Source organism: Rhineura floridana, chromosome 6, assembly GCF_030035675.1.
Source record: "Rhineura floridana isolate rRhiFlo1 chromosome 6, rRhiFlo1.hap2, whole genome shotgun sequence".
Lineage (NCBI taxonomy): Eukaryota > Metazoa > Chordata > Lepidosauria > Squamata > Rhineuridae > Rhineura > Rhineura floridana.
Window position 1 is genome coordinate 49,243,342 of NC_084485.1, and position 19,242 is coordinate 49,262,583.

The following is a 19,242-nucleotide window of genomic DNA, read 5'->3' on the forward strand; positions in this document are numbered from 1 at the left end:
TGTGTGAAGAAGATGCCTTGCGTTTGTCATCTGGAATGCTGAAACAGAGACTGTCTTTAAGAACTTGTCATCTCTACTTGTCTTGTACTCTGTTACAAATACTTTATTAATATTTTAAATCCTGACATTATGAGAAGGAAAATAACTTGATTACACTTCTAAATTGAAAAAAAAGTACTGGACAAATTATGTTATTGTTCAGAAAAACAGCTTTGTAATTTCTCTATTTGTAGACTCATAATACAAAATTAACAATGACCAAAAACATTGAAATATATCCCTCATCTGTGAAGCTTGTCTTAATTTCATATAGTATTGGCCATTTTTGCCACTCCCCATATCCTTTTGAACCATTCAACAATTGTATTAGTTCAATCCCCTCCATCACCACCAACGGTAGGCTATGAATACTGTAGCAATAATCACATTCTGCACACCTTTTGACAATACTGAGAACATGTTTTGTATTACTCCACAGGTTTTTCATTCAAAGAAGATCCCATTCCTAGGAACACTCATAGGAATATTCAAGATTGATCTAGAGACTGTATACAACCAGCCAGGTGTAGTACTTGGAAGCTGCTATAGTCAAAAGCTGCCTCTTGATTCCCTTTCCCATCATTCTGCATTGTCTGCTTTGAGTCTATGACATGGGTTACCAATGCATTCTGGTCTGATGTGTGGTCCCTTTACCTATTTTGGACCCTTACTTCCACAATCAAGATAATTGATAATGGGAAAATTTAAAAATGGGCTCCTCACTCACCCACTTAGGCTCAAGACATTTTGCCTGAGGTGAAGGCCAATACATTGCTGCTGGAGTCTAAGGACAACATGGTGCTTCTCTCCATTCCATGTACAAAACCCAGCCAGACTGGCAGTTCAATCTTCCTTGGTAATGGGATTTCATCTTCCACTGACCTCCAGCACCTTGTAATCACCCACCCAACTCCCCGCATCTGATGTCTGTGGAGGCCATCTCACTTTGCCTTATGGTAGGGCTGGCCCTGCCCCAGTGCTCATGATTTTGAACTTTCTACAAGCCTCTTGGTCAAGATTCTGGGTTAAGATAGATTTAATCCTAACTGGCTAACCTCTTTAGGGGAGATATGAGCCCTATCCTGGAAAGACTTCAGTAAAGTTCATACTTGCTGTGCATGATCTCCAAAGCTCTGTTGGTTCCAGGAACTGATCCTGATTTTTGCTTGTTAAGTGTTTGCTCTGTTGCTTTGTGAGGATGATACAATTCTGTTGGCTTTTCTCTGCCCCCTTTTTCAGGACAGTGGCATTTTCTAAGGCTTTGAATTTTTAGGGGTGGTGGAAGTTGACATCATGATGTCAGTTAAATCCATGAAAATTGTGAATCAGCTACTCTCTCTTGATCTCCTTTTAGATCACAGATTCTACCAGAAGTGGGCTGTTATTAATGACCCCAAGGACACAAGGGCAGGAGTTAAAGGCTTTGTGAAGTGTAACATTTCAGTCATTGCACGGGGGGATGTAATAGGGTCACTTCCCACAGCTTCAACCAGCCAGAATGAAGACATTGAAAAGTAAGTGTGGTTTGAGAAGAGGTATGTGGTGTGTTCTCCCATGGGATTGGTAAGGTATTAAAAAACAGTGTTAGGCTCTCCCCATTTCTCCAAGTGCTCAGACATTCCTGGGGTGCGGTTGTTACCAGGTTTGATTTCCATGGAGCTCAGTGGAAGCTTCTGGTGATTTGTAATATTTGAGATTATTGACAAAGATGCAGGCTGAGAATAGGTGGAGGCACACTTTAAACCAGGGGTCAGGAATCTTTTTCATCCTGAGGGCCACATTCTCTTCTAGGCAACCTTCCAGGAGCTGTGTGCCAGTAGTGGGCATGGCAAGAGACAAAAGTGGGCAGAGCAAGAAGACTAATTTTATTTCTGTACCATAGACTTGCTTCTACACATATTCAAACACCCCTTATGCATTATCAGAGTTGAAGGACACATTCCAGCCAGGCAAAACACACTCAGGGTGTGAAGTAGGGCCAGTGGAAGAGGGGGTCTGGCCTGGGAAGAGTCCTGAGGACCAGACAGAGAAGCTTGGAGGGCCACGGTCTCTGGGCCTGAGGTTCCTCACCCCTGCCTTAAACACTTACAACAGGGGTAGTGGTGGGTAAGGCTGAGTCATGTGAAGGCTTAAGAAAGGTCCAGCTGTCATTAGCAAAACAAAACCCTAATAAAAGATTGTCTGGCAACTATTAAACCAAGTCTTCAGCTGTACTTCTGGCTCCTTTAATCCTCTCTTCGCCAAATCATCCAATCTTAGAACAATCATGTTATGGAACACTTGTATTTTGAATCAGTACTGATATACCTATATGGCTACGACAGTTCCTCTTGGTTCATTGCAGATACAATCACTGCCCAATCTCCTAAACCCTCTCCTTCCCTCTTATGGGGACATTCCTCCCTCACTTTTAGTTTGTGAGGTAACTATGGTTAGTGATATACCAACAGTGTTTTTGCTAACCATAGTTAACATCAAATCACAGTTTGCCACCATGGTTGGAAGTGGGTTTGCAACCTGGGGCTTGGGCTATCTATGATTAATTTAGTGAACGCTCTAGTGCAGTTGTAACACTAACCATAGTTCCTAAACTTAAATGGAGGGGGAATGCCTGTGTGAGAGGAGAGAGAGGAACAAGGGAAAGTAGGGTTCTCATAATCTTTTAACCATTGCTAGGAGATTGGGCAGCATTACATTTGCCTCTTCCTATGGATTTCCTCTTCAGCTGGGCTCACTCCAATGCCAGTCTCTCCTCTGCAACTAACTAGGGCTGTTTGAGTGTGACATTTTAAGGTCAAGGTGGTTGCAATGACTGTCTTCTGCTGCTTTGGCATGAAGCTCTTTGAGCAACATCATAACTCCTCCCCATGGTGAGTATCCAGGACTATCTTCAAGTTCTGTTGGTCACAGTGAAAACTGGGTCCTGTGCTATTCCACAACCAACAAAAACAAATCATACTAGATTTTGTTAAGCTAATGAAAAAACAGATTCCTAAGTTAATGAAAAAATTGATTCCAAAGAGTTTGGGTCACACAAGTAAAGCTTGCACTTTCTCAGGTTGACTAACATATTGGGTATTTCATATCTTATGCCTCACTTAATCCAGATCACTATTTAGAGCTGAAATATCTTCCTTGCAGGAACTTGCTGCTGCCTAAAAGAGTCCCAGCTGAGAGGCCCTGGGCCAAATTCTGCATCAAAATTTACAAGGCAGAGGGTTTGCCCAGCATGAGTGCAGGAATCATGGGTGGTTTTTCAAAGATTGTGGGTGAGAAGAAAGTCTTCATCGATCCATATGTACAAGTTATTTTTTCTGGACAGCAGGTAAGCTTGAACTTCAGCACCTGAATTATGTGAGATATTTGTTTCCTTGCCCTGTTGACTCACAGCAGTCCAATCTATGTGACTTGAATTGTTGTTTCTTTATTGCATAATAATATAGACAGAGTGTGTATTAAGAACTTAGGAAGCTAATTAGGAAAGCTACATGGTTGTTATGAAGAGGGATCAAAAAGCTTCCAGTGTACCCACAGCTCCTACAGGACCCATGAATGCTTTTGATTTCATCTTCCTGGTTCCACCATCTGACCCTATCAAGTGCAATAAACACAAGCTCAATGCAGGATTTGCAAGCTTATGGCATGAGACATTACAAGCCTGCAAAGAAAGTGATTTGCTTTGCAGTATGCCTGGTTGGTTTGCTTGCTACACTTCTGGCTTTGTGAACAAACATTGAATTCAGAGTTGCAAAAAGCTACCATTTATATGTGCACTTAACGTCTAAAAAGAAGTTGATTGGTACCCTTGATCCTTCTGGAGGGAAGAACGATTATCTCTAACAGTATACAACTACTTGGGTCCTTTTATTATTTAAAACACCTTGAGATAGGTCATTGTTGTTCTCATTTTGCAAATATAGCACTGAAGTTGAAGGTCTTGACTAATCTGGCATGTTCATGCTGAGCTAGAGTATATGGTCCCAAGTTTCTTAAGTTGAGGTCTAGCTTTATATCTGGCACAAATCAATACAAGCTGATTTTCTCAATAAAGCTGGCAGGTATTGCCTGGATATCTATGAGATAATATTGTCTTCTGGGCCCTTACAGATTATCAGCTATTCAAAATTGGGTAAGGGATATGTATGCTGATTGATCAAGTAAACCAGGCTGATTGATCAAGCACAGAAATATGTTTTTATTGCTGCTTGTTTCTAAATGCTAAGGTGAGAATGATTTATCAAAGCTCTCTGTACTCTGATGTTAGCTATCTGTAAAAGAGAAAGGGGTCTTTTGTCACCTACATAACCTCTTAAGAAGACTCTTGCTGGATCAGACTAAAGGTCTATGTAGCCCAGCATGCTGTTTTCCAATAGTAGTCAAATAGAAGCCCTCAAGCAGAGTGTGAATGCAACAGCCCTCCCCTGTTTGTCTTTAGTAGGGGCTTATCCACATGGGAGAATTACTTCCTACTAAAGATGCTGTTTTTGCCCAGGGCCAGCACAAGGCATGACTGGGCCCTTGGGCACCAGCCTGCCCCAGGCCTACAGCACCCGCCCACACCTACCTCTCCTGCTGCGGTAAATGCTGGATGTGCTGCGGGCTCATGCCTGCTATCAACCAAGATGTTTTTCAAGGCTTCCCTAAGGGGCTGATGGCACACATGCCCTCTGGCACCGGCCTTATTTTTTACCTCCATTTTCTGTTTGTGCCATCCACAAAAAGGGCTCAATGGCAGCTGCAAACACAGTGTTTTCTATTCACACTGAGGGGGAAGATCAATCACGCAGTTTCCTAATGACCACGCTCTCTAATTTAACATTTCCACTCCCTCTGATTGTTTGGCAATCAAGCATGCTGCCATGGGTTTCTTTAAAAAAAAAACTGGAAGTGCGAATATCTGTGTTTTCCTTGATAGGATACAGCTGAAATACAAATCTTTCTTTGAGCAGTGTTAAGTTTTTGCGCACAAGTTAGGGGGAAAAATAAAATAAAGACATCATTTGCAGCAATATAAAAATGCTAGCAGAATGGGGGAGAGCAGCTGGAAGTTGCTTCTCAGCCCTCAGGAAACAAAATGAACAAAGGGAGGAGGGGGAGTGGGCGTGGAGAGGGGAACTATTGACACACCCACCAAAAAGCATCGGAGCAAAGTGTATGCAAGAGCTAGAGATATGTATTATCAGAGGATTGGGTTAGTACGAATTTACGGGGAAAACTGCGTGATAGGTTCTGTTTGCCAGTAACGTCTTGTGAACCATGCAATTTAAAAGGGGATGTAAGTAGCACCTAGCGCACACTAAACCACCATGTAGATGAGCCCCAGGTGTTTTTCAGAGGCATGCTGCACTCCGAAACAAAATCTCTAATTGCTTTTATCATACTTATCCTCCATTTATTTATCTATTCCTTTTTGAAAATTGCCTATCTAAATCCAATAAATCAACTGTGTGAGAAGTACTTACATTTCTCTGTCCTGAACCAACTTGAAAATCAGATGGTGTCACCAAATTCTGGAGTTATGGGAGAGGGTGATCTCCCCCCTCCCCCAAAATAATTTTATAAATTTTATATTTTATAAATTTTATAAATTCTTTCACGGTCAGACACATGGCTTATAATAATCAATCTAATTTAAATACCTATTTGGAGAGAGCCAGTGTGGTGTAGTGGTTAAGGTGGCGGACTACGACCTGGGAGACCAGGGTTCGAAACCTCACACAGCCATGAAGCTCACTGGGTGACCTTGGGCCAGTCACTGCCTCTCAGCCTCAGAGGGAGGCAATGGTAAACCCCCTCTGAATACCGCTTACCATGAAAACCCTGTTCATAGGGTCGCCATAAGTCGGGATCGACTTGAAGGCAATCCATTGATTTATTTTTTAACATATGGACTGCTTATATTAATTAATATCTTTAAATTAGACTTGATGGAATATTCTTATTGTTAATGACAGCTGGTGATGTTTTTATCTCCCCCCCCTTTCTTTCTTTTTGCTATGTTTGCAATTAAAAACAAGTAAATTATTATTAATATTATTAATCTCATCATGTTTCCCCTTCCAGCTGTATTTTTTTAAAAATGAAAAGTCCCAATCAAGGGACGACAATAAACTCCAAATCTAGTGGCAATACTAATAGCAGTTTAGTATAAGTGGTCTTTGTTGGCATTAGTATTGTCCTGCAGAGATATTCTCATCAAGATTAATATGAATATCATGGTCCCAGGAAGTCCTAGCAACAATAAAGAATCCTGCAAATATAAGGCTGAGAGTTCCTGCCCTTGGAGTCTCTCACACTTTTGCTATTTGGTTTCAAACTGGTGGGTTGTATTCAACTAAGTCCTATTCCAAGTAGACTCATTGAAATTAATGAACCTGTTAGTCATGTCTATTAACTTCAAAGGGTCTATTCTGAGTAGGCCAATCACTAAATACCACCTAGTATCTCTGACATCTTTCCCTTGTATAATTTTAATTTCTTTCATTTTTTTCAGGGAGAAACTTCAGTTGAAAGCAGCAGCACAGAGCCAGTATGGAATGAACAAATCAGCTTCATTGAGATGTTTCCTCCTCTTGTCAGAAAAATGAAAGTCCAATTGTTGGATGATGCAAACATTGGAGATGTTGCCCTTGCCACACACTTCATTGATCTGCAGCAAATATCTGACCCTGGCAGAAATGGTGAGTCCCTCAGAGCAGCATTCACTGCCATATGACCAAATGGTTCTCACTCATTGCCTATTAGTCTGTAGTGATTTTGTTCTGTTTTAAAATATCTTTAATTTATCATTATTATCATCATTTATTACCTGGCCTTCACCCAACAGTCCCAGGGTGGCTTACAACAATGTTAAAATATGACATTAAAAAATCAAAACAACCTAAAAACCCAAAATAAGGTGGGTCCTAAAAATACATGTCTCAGGTAAGCTAGCTGTCCAGGGAACATATGTGAAGGGTGGGATATACAATCCTATAATAAATACTAATTTATCTACTACAGCTGAATATGCCTCAGCTGGATGCACATTTATGCCCACATGTGTTGGGACCAATTAGGGGGGAATGTGTTTGTACCAATGGGCATCCACTAGAGATGGTCCATGCCAGCCATTCATGTTGATTTCTGTTTGGTTGCAGCAAGCCTGTTTCTGTGAGGGACACATCAAGGAACTCTGTTCTGCTTTATTGTGGGGAGTGGCATAAGAGTGTAATTCTGAATTGTATGCCAGTAAATTCCAAATTGAACACCAGTAAATTCAGAAATGTCTCTTTTCCCACAGGCTTTAATCCCACCTTTGGCCCAGCTTGGGTAAACTTATATGGTTCACCCAAGAATTCTGCCTTGCGTGATGTACACAAAGATCTCAATGAAGGTCTGGGTGAAGGCATATTCTATCGTGGCCATCTTCTCATGGCCATAACTGTGGATATTTTTAGCACTGTCCAAGCAGCAGAAAAAAAGCCTGTGGAAGCTCTCAAAGGTGCTCTAAGCAAGCTCAAGCTGAAGAAGAAGAGTAAAAAGGCCAAAGAGAAATCCAAAGCCTCTGTCAAACAGCACCAACAAAGCCAAGCTGAGGCTGGTGCCTCTGAGGAGAGTGAGCAGCCAAGTGAGGTGACTGTGGAGGTAGAGGAGCTCCATCCTCTCCCAGAGGTGAGTCTCCTCTTTAGATAATTATGATATCACAGAGACTGGAAGAAATGTTAGAAAGCTCCTTGTATGAGGGCTTGTCTGTATCCAAATTATTGTACTTATCATCAACATATCAGCCAACAGTATTCAATACTTTTCTCCTTTCAGGATAATTAAACTTGGTTCAGGTTTGTTCTAATAATCTTCTGTATGTTGTTTATTGTCACAAGAAGCATGGCCATGTATAATGGCTTATCCTAATACATCTGGGATCCAGTTGAGGGAATGTGCGCATCAAGAGAACTTCAAGTGCAACCAGAATTTTGTTTGCTGTTTTTGCCATAAGACTTCCCATTGTGAAAGAGATGTCTCTTTTCAACTGAATAGTGGCTTGCCCCATTGGCAATGGGAACCAATGCATCAAAACCACAAAGCAAAACTCTGTCTGTGTGCATTGCCCTCTCCTGTACATGCATATATGTGAATTCCAGTATAGGCGCAAAAAGTTTCCTGGAGAGTTAGAACACAAATATCAATATAACCCTCTGTTTCAAAGGAAATATGCACATAACCTTCTGTTGCAGTGCAGGTACTGAACTAAAATTCTAACATCTTGAAAGCAGAAGGGTCTCTTTCATATTTCAGACTTACTGAGCTGTGATAAATCGTTTGTTTCAAGATACTTAAGCAGTGGAGACGGGTGGCTCTGATGTCAGTGGGCCAGTGAATCCAGTCTGGGTTTTAATCTGAACTTTCAAGGAGCTGTCCAAGGAGCTGAACCTATTTTGAGAACAGGGGTACAGAGATGGGAAAGCTGTTGTTGAACTCCAGCTCTGAGCAGCCCCAGTCAGCATGGCCAATGGGGGATGATGCAAGTTGTAGTCCAATGACATCTGGAGGATCACAGGTTCCCCCATTTCTGATCTAGCAGACAGTTGGGGGAAGAGCTGTAGATCAGTGATAGAGCATCTGCCTTGCATGCAGAAGGTCCCAAGTTCAATCTGCAGCATCTCCAGATAGGGCTAGGAGAGACCCCTGCCTGAAACCTGGAGAGCCATTGCCAGTCACTGCGGACAATACTGAGCTAGATAGAACATTGGTCTGACTTGCTATAAGGCAGCTTGCCTCTATCCCTTAATCATCTCTGTTAGACACTGTGAAGGGAAGAGTTTGGTACATGTGTGCTTTAATAGAAACTCCACAGCATTTTACACTACTTACAGTGTTTGTAATGGAAACACTGAGTGGGTGGAAATGGTGATAAGGCAACAAGATTATATATACGGGGACAAAGAGCTCTGCCCTCCTCTATCACCGTGAAAAGGGCAAATGAAATGAATATAGCATCACACCCATGTAGTAGAGTCGTTCCTTGCTGGCCTGGCTGCAGGTCTAATAACACCGAATGAAAGACGTTAAGTAAATAGACTAGCTGACCTAAAGCTCCAAGAGAGCCTTTTAAAATTAAAGCAGATATAGATCTTTGAAACTGTGGGCTAGGCATGGGGAAACTACTCTCTCCACATAATGACTTTTTGAACTGGTTCTGTTCTAACTATTTGTAGTTTCCTTCCCTGCACACTTGCACAGAAGTAGAATGAGCTGAGGATGAAGTCCTGACTTTGTAAATCAATCAATCAATCAATAAATCAAAGATCCTCTATTGCAGCAACTTGGAGGCATTTATCTGCTCAAAAGCAAGCCCCATATTGCTTTGATCCCAGTTGGCTTCCAATTGTGTGTATACAAGGGGGAGGTAGATTATAATAGATAGTGTATTTTATTTACTTAAAACATTTTTATACTGTCCTTCATTTCTAATGCATAAATACCAACACAATAAAAATGAAATGTCCATTAAAATCTAATAGGTACATTAAATGCAACCACCACCATAATAACTGGACAATTCTCAATGGCTTGGCATCAACACAAAGGCTTAAATGGACAAATACATTTTCAGGAGACAACAAAAACCGAGATGGTGCCTGCCTCATTCCTCCCTTTCCCTGCTGCTTATCCACTCAAAGCCACAGCCTGTCAATGCTGTTTTTCATTAAGAACAAAAGCCACCTGGACCTCACTTTCTTTATGTAGTGGGGTATACCCCCTACATGGACTATACAGCAGTTGAATGGAGGTCCTGTTGCAGTGAAATTATATTAGAATGGAACTGTGTTGGGAAGGAGAAACATTCATCCTGCATTAGGAGAATGTTAAACTCAGCATGCAGCATTGCTTCTTTACAACAAAAGAACATCAGTTATGTTCCCTCTGGTGGTGTAGAAAACAACTGGGCTGTCTTGCATGACAGATTTCATATGTGGGATTAGTGGGACAGAGGCAACATATGTGCCTCTTCCTCTTTGTGTATCTGCGGCTACCACTGGTTGCTGCTAAGTGCTTGTAGAGAAGAGAGTGTCACATGGGTCCCAGAATATGCTGGTCTTTACAGGTGCTGACATCCTGTAAGTACAGGCAAGATAATGCAGCAACTCATACATGTATGCTCCTTTGTACTTAGTTAGAGCTCTAGATCAAGTGGTCGAATAATTTCTGCAATATTACATCCTTCTCACAAGATGATATCATCAATACACTGACCTGTAAAACAGAAACCAAATGAAGGCATTCAGTCATTAATATAATTGCCTAATAATTCCATAGATGTCTGCCTGTGTTTATCTTGGGTGGCATTTGTATTAGGAATAGTGTGCTGTATTAAGGTACAATGAATTAATTGTGCATTGTCCCTTCAGGTAGAATCCAGCCTCTAGCTTCCCCCTCCCTCTCTTGGATTAGGAGAAGTTCTACTGCAGAATTCTTTTTAAAGAACTGCCAAAGGGGCAATATATAATTGTGTTATTAGTAAACTTTCTATAAAGCCAATATATGTGTGAAGGCTGAACTTGTAGTCAAGGTTGAGCATACATCACAGTTAGCACTTGGATACATCTATGAGTTAGTATTCTGAATTATTATTGGGCGCCAGATGTGTGTGGAATTATATATCTAGGTCATTCTGAACATATCTTTGTTTGTTTGTTTGTTTAGAATGCCCTAGGAGTGAAAGAAGAATTCCTTCTCTTTGCCTCCTTTTTTGAGGTGACTATGATGGACCCATCAATAAGTAGTAAGCCTGTGAAATTTGAGATCTCCATAGGTAAATATGGTTTGTGGTCACTTTAATTTAAAACAGTTTCTTCCAAACATGTATATCTTTCTCCACCTCTCTCACAAACATTCAATTCTTTCATATAAATAGCCCTGTTTGTTACCACCTCATATACTATTACTACTTTCCCTGTTCAGCCATCATGCTTCTTAAGCTGCAACTGCACAGTTCCCTCTCCAAATATACAGCATTGAATGCCATATTACAAAGTGAGATCATTCAGTTGTGCAGCCAACATGGGTTTGCACTCTTGCAAATATTGCTTAAGGGTTATAATCCAAAAATGGCTTGGAAAATACCCACAGTGGCTTAACTCCTCACATAGTTATCCCCATTGGTCTCTGCCTTCTCTGTTGTTGCTCCAAGAAAGTGGAAGCTTTTGGTTGCCCATGCAGGTCTTTCTGCACTGCCAGTACAAGCAAGACAATAGTTTAGGAAAAAGGAAATTAATTGTATGTGCTCAGACTAGGAATTTGCTAGAATTCCACCCAATTCAGATTTGGTATCAAATTTTCCATTAAGTCATTTATGCTGCATTGTTGCCAACCAGATTTTTTAAATCTGCCTCTAAAATATAAAGAATAATATTTCCTTTCAGAATATCAATATTTCCTTTCAGAATATCAATATTTCCTTTCAAAATATCAATATTTCCTTAAAGTTATCAGTAGTAATATCAAAACTTTTCAAGGGAAAAATGGATTGGTAAAAAGCAGTGGCTAGTGGACAAAGAACTAACTCAAATCAATACCATCCTGTTAGGTCAATGGATTGCTTTTGAACTGGCTAATGGTTCCCATCCCTAATTCAGACTATAGAGATATAATATATTGGAGCATGGAGATTATGAACACAGGTTGTTAATGCTCCAAATATGTTTTGGGGGCAGGCCTATGGTGATCAAACATCTATAAATGTGAAATAGCCATGGTTTTAAAAATAACTGTATTTATCATCAAGGGAACTATGGCAAAGCTGAAGAGGTTATGACCAAGGTTTCCAAGAAAGATGAGAAGGGAGAAAAGAGTGAAGAGAAGCAGCCTTTGTTGGAACCCAGTTCAGATGATGAGCTGGATGTTGAAGTCATACCACCAAGTACACCCTTGCTTGATAAGTCTATGACGGAGAACCAAAGACCTGAACCCACTGAATATGACAGGTATTTACTCTTTGGTTTCTGCTTGAGTCTTCACTTTCTTGTTCATTAATTCAAAAATCTGAAGCATAAATTTGGAGAAAAACTGTGGCATAAATTTGGAAAGAAACTATGGCTGTGCTCTAGGCCTATATTGTGTCTGTGTAAATTATAGATATATGTTATAAATTCCCCCAAAGAGTTATATTTCTTTCATGATGGGTTGCATTCCAAGCTCATATATAGTAAAATTCATGTTCTGCTGTATTTTGGTAGAATTTCTGCTTTTTCCCAAAAGCATTAGAACTCAGTACTACATAACACAAGGCATGAAAACTATGCTGACAGAAGTCTGATGGAATCTATTACTGCATGCAAGCTAGCTTTGCAGATTGGCTCCTATTGTTGGGGAATCGATTTTCAAGATCTAGCTCACCATAACTTTGCATAAAGCTACTCTGTAGTAATGTAGTGCATAACTGCAGTGTCTTTTCAGAAGTGCGACCTAATTAATTTTGATTTCTAATCTAACGTGGGGTCGCCATAAGTCGTGGTCGACTTGGAGGCACATGACAGCAACAACAATCTAACGTATCTGAAAAAGTGTGTTCAGGCATTAATCTGAATGCCCAAGCTACAAACTGTGTATGGGGCAGAAGTCCTGCCCCTAATGTCATTGCATGCATCATGCCCCTGATACCTGTAAGACCAACCCTCTTTCCTATGAATTCACAGGGTCGAGGGTTCTTGCTTTCTCCTTTTATCTGTATCTGCTCAGAGTCCTTATAAGTTGAATGTTAGTTCACCTAAGCTCACAGGTTTCCAACAGCAGTCATCATAACAGTAGGTGGATTTTAGATAGAGATTCTTGGGTCTTGGGAGATAACAGAAATTTTCTATTTGCGAGTCAGACTTCAGACAGCAGAGCAGTCTTATATGCTATTTATTCATATCGTGCACACTATAGCTATTAAAATGCATTCTGTGTGGCTTAGTCATCATAGCAGAAACAGAAAATGAGAATACAAATCATTCATTAATTTAACATCAAAGTATAAGACCTTGAACGTACAACTTACAACTTACCTAACTTACTTAGTTAGGTTACAATAAATCCCAGGCTATGGTCGGAAGGCACATGAGGCCAGCACCCGGCTGAAGCTAAGCAGGGTCAGGTCCGGTCAGTGCCTGGATGGCAGATCTCCTGGGAACTATATGTAAGCCACCTTGGGTTTCTGTCATGAAAAGAAAGAAAATGTAATAATAAATAAATAAATAGATGAATGGACTGAGTGGAACTCAAAGACTTGTTACAGAACGAAAAGTACGAAGTACATGGAAATATATCTCACCTATCAGATGTCATAGATGGCACTCCTACATTCATCCCACCTCAGAGGTGGACCTTGACTGTGAAATAATTTGGCTTTTTATACACTTTCTTATAAAAGTAGAAGGTGTTTTCCCATGGTCTTATCATGCCATCTGTCTGTGCTGTCTCTCTGTGCCATCTGCCAGAGACAGGAGTGTGACTATCTATACTTTTTGTCAACAGCTAGGTGTGCCTTTCTGGTGGTTCTTACTACACAGTTTCTATCAGATTCACCAAAAAAATGGAACACCTTATATTGTGTTGCATAGTGTTTTGGTAGTTATCAATGCTGATGATTCTTCTCTGAACATATGGCTGTCTTTCTAGACATCTTACTCCCTGCTCTTGGTTACTCAACTCACTGTTATATGCAGGAGGAGGGGTAGAGAAACCCTTTTTAAAAAAAGAACTTTTTTGTTCTTTTGCAATATACATGCTATTCATTTAAGCAGACTATATAAGATATTACAGCAATATTAAACATATTTTAAGCCTATATGGGCTGAGTCCATTACACCCCTATTCAGTCCCTGACCTTCCCTATGTCGTATAGGGAAGGAGAGCTTCCTCCACTGATCTCAGTGCATAGGTAGGTTGATATGGGAGAAGCGTTCTCTGAGCTGTAAAGTATAAGCCAAAAAGCCTGGCTAATGGCCATATGCAAACACTCCTGTAGTAAATCCATTCAGATGATTTTAGAGCTCTGAATGCACTGTTTAATCTGTAATGGCTGTGAGTGATAGAACTCATTTGTTGATGTTGCACTAATCAACAAATGAACGTACATATGTTAAACTTCTTCATAGCACCCATTGCAACTCTGACTTTCATAACAATGAAGAGGAACTCAGCAGTGTCTCCTTCTGTCCACATACAGCTATAACATCAGTTTTTGTAGGACAAAAATGTTAAATCATGATTCATTACTACATGAGGCCTGTTATTTCTTAGCTTCATTCATCCATTTCATATCCTGTGCATCTTTTTTCTTGTTCAAGATGGAACATGCTAGATTGGCCATGGCAGATAGTGATGCTCAATGCCCTTTCTGTTTAGGTGAGGGGTATTGTCTTTAGTGTTCTTCACATAGTAGATCTTCACTAGCACCTACTGAGCAGTCCAAAAGGGAACTACAGGAGGTAGCTACACATGTCTGGTGCTTGTAGGGTCCAGTTTCAGCCTCAGTGCTTGACAGCAATGTCAGTAGTAGCTTGATGTTTATAGAAGGCTTATTGCATAGGACTTTATAAGCTGTTCCAGTTAGGAAAGGCTTTTTATTATTATTATATGGGCTCCTGCTGGGAGGAAGGGCGTGATATAAATCAAATAATAAATAAATAAATAAATAAATATCCAATAAAGTTCTTATTTACTTATTTATTTATATCCCACCCTTCCTCCCAGTAGGAGCCCATGGTGGCATGTTCAATACTGCCATCTAATTCTAGCATAATTAGATAAAGGATAAAGAAGAATGCAAACAAACTGGAACAGGTTCAGAGGAGGGCAACAAGGATGATCAGGGGACTGGAAACAAAGACCTATGAGGAGAGACTGAAAGAACTTGGCATGGTTAGCCTGAAGAAGATTGAGGGGAGATATGATAGCACTCTTCAAGTACATGAAAGGGTGTCACACAGAAGGGCCAGGATCTCTTCTCGATTGTCCCAGAGTGCAGGACATGGAATAATGGACTCAAGTTGCAGGAAGCCAGATTTCGACTGGACATCAGGAAAAACATCCTAGCTGTTAGAGCCACACGACAATGGAACCAATTGCCTAGAGAGGTAGTGGGCTCTCCGACACTGGAGGCATTCAAGAGGCAGCTGGACAGCCATCTGTGGGGAATGCTTTGATTTGGATTCCTGCATTGAGCAGGTGGTTGGACTTGATGGCTTTATAGGCCCCTTCCAACTCTACTATTCTATGATTCTATGAAGAGGATTTTCATCTATGTCAGATCCATGTAGCAGAAATGCTTTAGGGCTGCTTTTAAAAAAAAAGGGGGGGGAAGCAGTTGTTTGTCATATGAAGCCACTTCAATTGATATTATACTTGGATAATTCTGGCATGCAGACAATTACTACCTACTACTACTACTAGAAGTAAACTTTCTCTGCTTGCTGCTCTTAGCTCTTACAGCTGCCTACCCATGCTGCACGAGAAGCCCTGTGTATATGTTTGGAGCTACTGGGAAGACTATACTTGGAGACTCTGTAATTCCAACTGGATTGTCAAAATAGCAGAGCGTTTGGTAAAGTATTGTTCTGTCTGTCAAGCCCTGATACTTGTTTTTCTGATATACTTGCTTGGCCTGGACCATGCATCATTAAGTGGGGCTGAGGAAGGGCATGGTGGAGATTAGATTCAGAGTAGGATGGGAGGATCTGTCCATTTCAGTTCTCGCAGCTTCCCATTTTTCCAATCTTAAATTCAGTTCACATTTCTGCAGCAGTCTGTGTATTTTTTTTTAAATCCTCATGAAAATTTTTCAAAATTTTAGTGCAAAATCTACCTAATAAATTCATTTTTGTATGCAGTTTTGACTAATGTACACATTTTTGCAAGCAATTTCTCCTAATACAATGCATTTTTATGTTATTTTCACTCATATATTCATGTTTTGGAAAGCGCACATTTGCTAGATTCAGCTTCAGATGCAAACTGAACTGAATTTCTCCCCCATCCCTAATTCGGAGCGTTCACAGCTTTGTTCCTGATAAAGGTCCTGGCTGCTTATATGTAGGTAATCATGTAGATGCAGGGTGCATTATACTCCTTCCATGTATTTGGTGCTCTCTCCTCCAAGAAGTATGAATGGCTCCTTTGTTCCCAAGTTTTAAGCAGACTTTCCATCCCTGTTTCATTTAGCTTTCTGTTGAATGCTACTGATTTTATGCCGGTTTGATATTTTAGCTGCTGCTGTTGCTAATAATTTTAGTTCTTGATTTGTTCTGATGAAGCAAAGTTGTGCCTTGTGAGTTTCTTTCAGACCATTTATAAACCACTTACTGTTTTTAAAATCTCTAAACAGTATACAAAATAAAGAACCCCAAACAATATCATTAAAATAATTAAGGACCAGTTGTGCACACTTCCATCTTTTAAGTAGGTTTCTGCCGTCTCCTTTCTTTCCCTTTAACTCTGGCCAGGGAGGAAACTCAGAGCTATGGGTTGAACAACTTCCTGGTGGTTGAACATCCAGTTAGATCCCTCCCCTTCATGCAGACCAGGTCAACTTGCTTTCCTGATATTTCCCCTTAGGCACAAGTATGCAGAGTAAATTTATGTGACTTAGCTGCTGGTGGTGGGGAACAATCCCTTGGGGTTGTTATAAACTCATTCCAAAACCCAGTTTCAATTTTTTTAAAACTACAAGTTAGGATCTAAGGGGCAAAGGGAAAGCTTTATGAAAATAAACATTTAAGCAGCCAATTATTCTATGGCAGACAAATAGAGTGAGTCTTGGATAGTCAAAGAAAATAGGTGGTACCAAAGGAATAGGGGACCATATTCCATATTTATCATGTTTAGCCTGGGCGGTCTTGAGACAGGCTATCTGGCCCAGCCAGTGAGCTGAATTGCATGTGACCAAGGAGACACTCTTAACTCCTTTTGGAGCCAGAAGATGAGGCTGGATAGATGTTCATTAAAAAGCAGATTGCCCTGCCTACTATTAGTAGACTGGAGATATCAAAGGAGTTCTCTGATTGTAAACTAAAAAAAATGGCAGGAGTTACATGTCTTGGTCTCCTGGGAGGAATGAAGATCAAGGCAAGTTGCTATTCTTAAGGAGAGATATCCTGACAGGGTAGGCCTGTGCCATTATTGTATTTAACTATATATTGTATTATGTGTTTATATTTGTTCTTTATTTTTGTAAACTGCCTTATGAGGATTTACCCTGAAAAGTAGGTATGAATTAATAAATAAATGAACATTTTAAAAACATAATGAAATACACAATGCTTCCGTGATTGATCTCATCATTGGATTGTCATAACAGGAACATGGACTAGAAGAGGTAGAGAAGCTCCTGAGGAGACCAAAGTCAAAAGCAGATGAGAGGCTTCGGCAGGTTCTGGAGGAGTTTGTAGCTGGATGTAGGTTAGTCCTACATCCCTGCTGTCTTTTCACTCAAATCTAAGGTTCCTTTTTAGCTCCTTCTATCTCAGCCACAGATAATTGCAATAATCTTGAATTAATCTTGAATTCCAACAACTTCAAATCCCTGAAGAAAATCACACCTGGATCCAGAACTTGTGACTCGGGTCTACCTATAGTTATAGCAGAGCTTGGAAAAGTTACTTTTTTGAACTACAACTCCCATCAGCCCAATCCAGTGGCCATACTGGCTGGGGCTGATGGGAGTTGTAGTTCAAAAAAGTAACTTTTCCAAGCTCTGGATAGGGCTTGAAGAGAGGTCACTGTAAGCAAACTGTTATGTAATATGAAGCTAGGGATGGACAGATCACCATACTTCCATCTCATGCCAGTTTCATTTCCCCCCAAACTTGGCTTTGTTTTGTCCTGTTTATGGGGGCAGCCACCTTGTTTCCATTCCGTTTCCCAGGAAGATACTGCGTATACAGTCACTTCCTGGCAACATTTTAGTTTTTTTTAAAATTGCATGGCCACCAAGCTGCTCTAAGCAGCTCAAATTGTTTTAAAAGTTAAAAGGAAAAAGAGGCAGCCCACCTTGTAAGTAATGTACAGACTCATGTGTGGTTCAGGCTGTTGATTATGGCCCTTAATCCACAGGCCAGAATTTTGATCCAAGCATGGGTTCAAGGCAAAGGGGGCGAAATGGGAAGGTTTGCTCCAAAATGCAGAGTGAACTAGAATCCTCTTCAACCCTATATGAAGCTTAGGTCTTGTGTTAGTTTTGGGTTACACCTATCTCTGGGCAAGTTTTTCAAGAGATGCATGCCAGTTATTATAAACATACATGCAATATGTTATTTTTGATTAATACACATGGAAAACAAGAAGAGTATATTTGTTCTGATTTTCCTAAAAATATTACAGAGGTTTTTGTGGAAAGAAATGGCATTTTTCTATTTATAACATCATACTTTGTAGCCTAACTAGATAGATCCTCATCTGTAGGAGGAGTCTATTACAAAAATAATGGAGTGATGTACTGAAGAAGAAAAAAAGAGTGAAAGAGCAACAGGAATAGATGACATGGAAGAGAAGCAAGAAGAGGCATAAAATTAGGCATGTCCAAGCATCTAAAGAATATGTGATGGCAGGGAGGGTGTGTTGGCCAGACCCCCATTAATTCCCCATTCCCTGCATCCCAACCTTCCTGAATTGAGCAGGAGGGTCTGAAGGAGGCTTCTATGCGCAATTCAGCTGAATGTCTTCAGACCTTCCTGGAGTGGGAAGCGTGGATGTGGAGACAATGGGGGCAGCGGGGGCATAGCTTGAATGCGTCTGCTACCCAAGTGTGGGGAACTTTTGGCCCTCCAGATGTTGCTGAACTACAACTCCCATCATCCCTGGACATTGGCCATACTTGTTAGGGCTGATGGGAGAAGAGCATTAAGAGAAATTTTCTTTCATGATACCAAGTCCTTGACTTCTGCCCATCTTCCAGCCTGTGTGATATATGGCTACCATCATAGGCTCAGAACTCACAACCTCTCTAATTGCAGGCAGTATTCTCTTAATGTGGACAAAAAGCCCATGACCCGTCCAAACAACCTTGATCGATGCAGGATGAAATCTCTCCCTTACAACATTGTAAGTCATGTGATCAGGCTCTCTCTCGCTCTGTGTGTGTGTGTGTGTGTAATTATTCTAGACAGATGAAACCCTTGGCTCCACTTGTGAGGAGCAGAAAGGTATTTGAATGGTCCATGTGACAGCAATATTCTGTCTCTC

At 40.6% G+C, this 19,242-nt stretch overlaps 1 protein-coding gene across 1 annotated transcript in view; it reads left to right on the forward strand.

Moving 5' to 3' along the window:
• LOC133386629 (fer-1-like protein 4) overlaps positions 1-19,242 on the forward strand; it is an 82,977-nt gene that overhangs the window by 19,594 nt on the left and 44,141 nt on the right. Inside the window, exons 11-20 of the mRNA XM_061630331.1 lie at positions 479-563; positions 1,394-1,553; positions 3,181-3,364; positions 6,533-6,719; positions 7,322-7,692; positions 10,726-10,834; positions 11,807-12,005; positions 15,487-15,607; positions 17,360-17,460; positions 19,014-19,101. Coding sequence (XP_061486315.1) covers positions 479-563; positions 1,394-1,553; positions 3,181-3,364; positions 6,533-6,719; positions 7,322-7,692; positions 10,726-10,834; positions 11,807-12,005; positions 15,487-15,607; positions 17,360-17,460; positions 19,014-19,101 — 1,605 coding nt within the window. The remainder of the gene's footprint in view (positions 1-478; positions 564-1,393; positions 1,554-3,180; positions 3,365-6,532; positions 6,720-7,321; positions 7,693-10,725; positions 10,835-11,806; positions 12,006-15,486; positions 15,608-17,359; positions 17,461-19,013; positions 19,102-19,242) is intronic.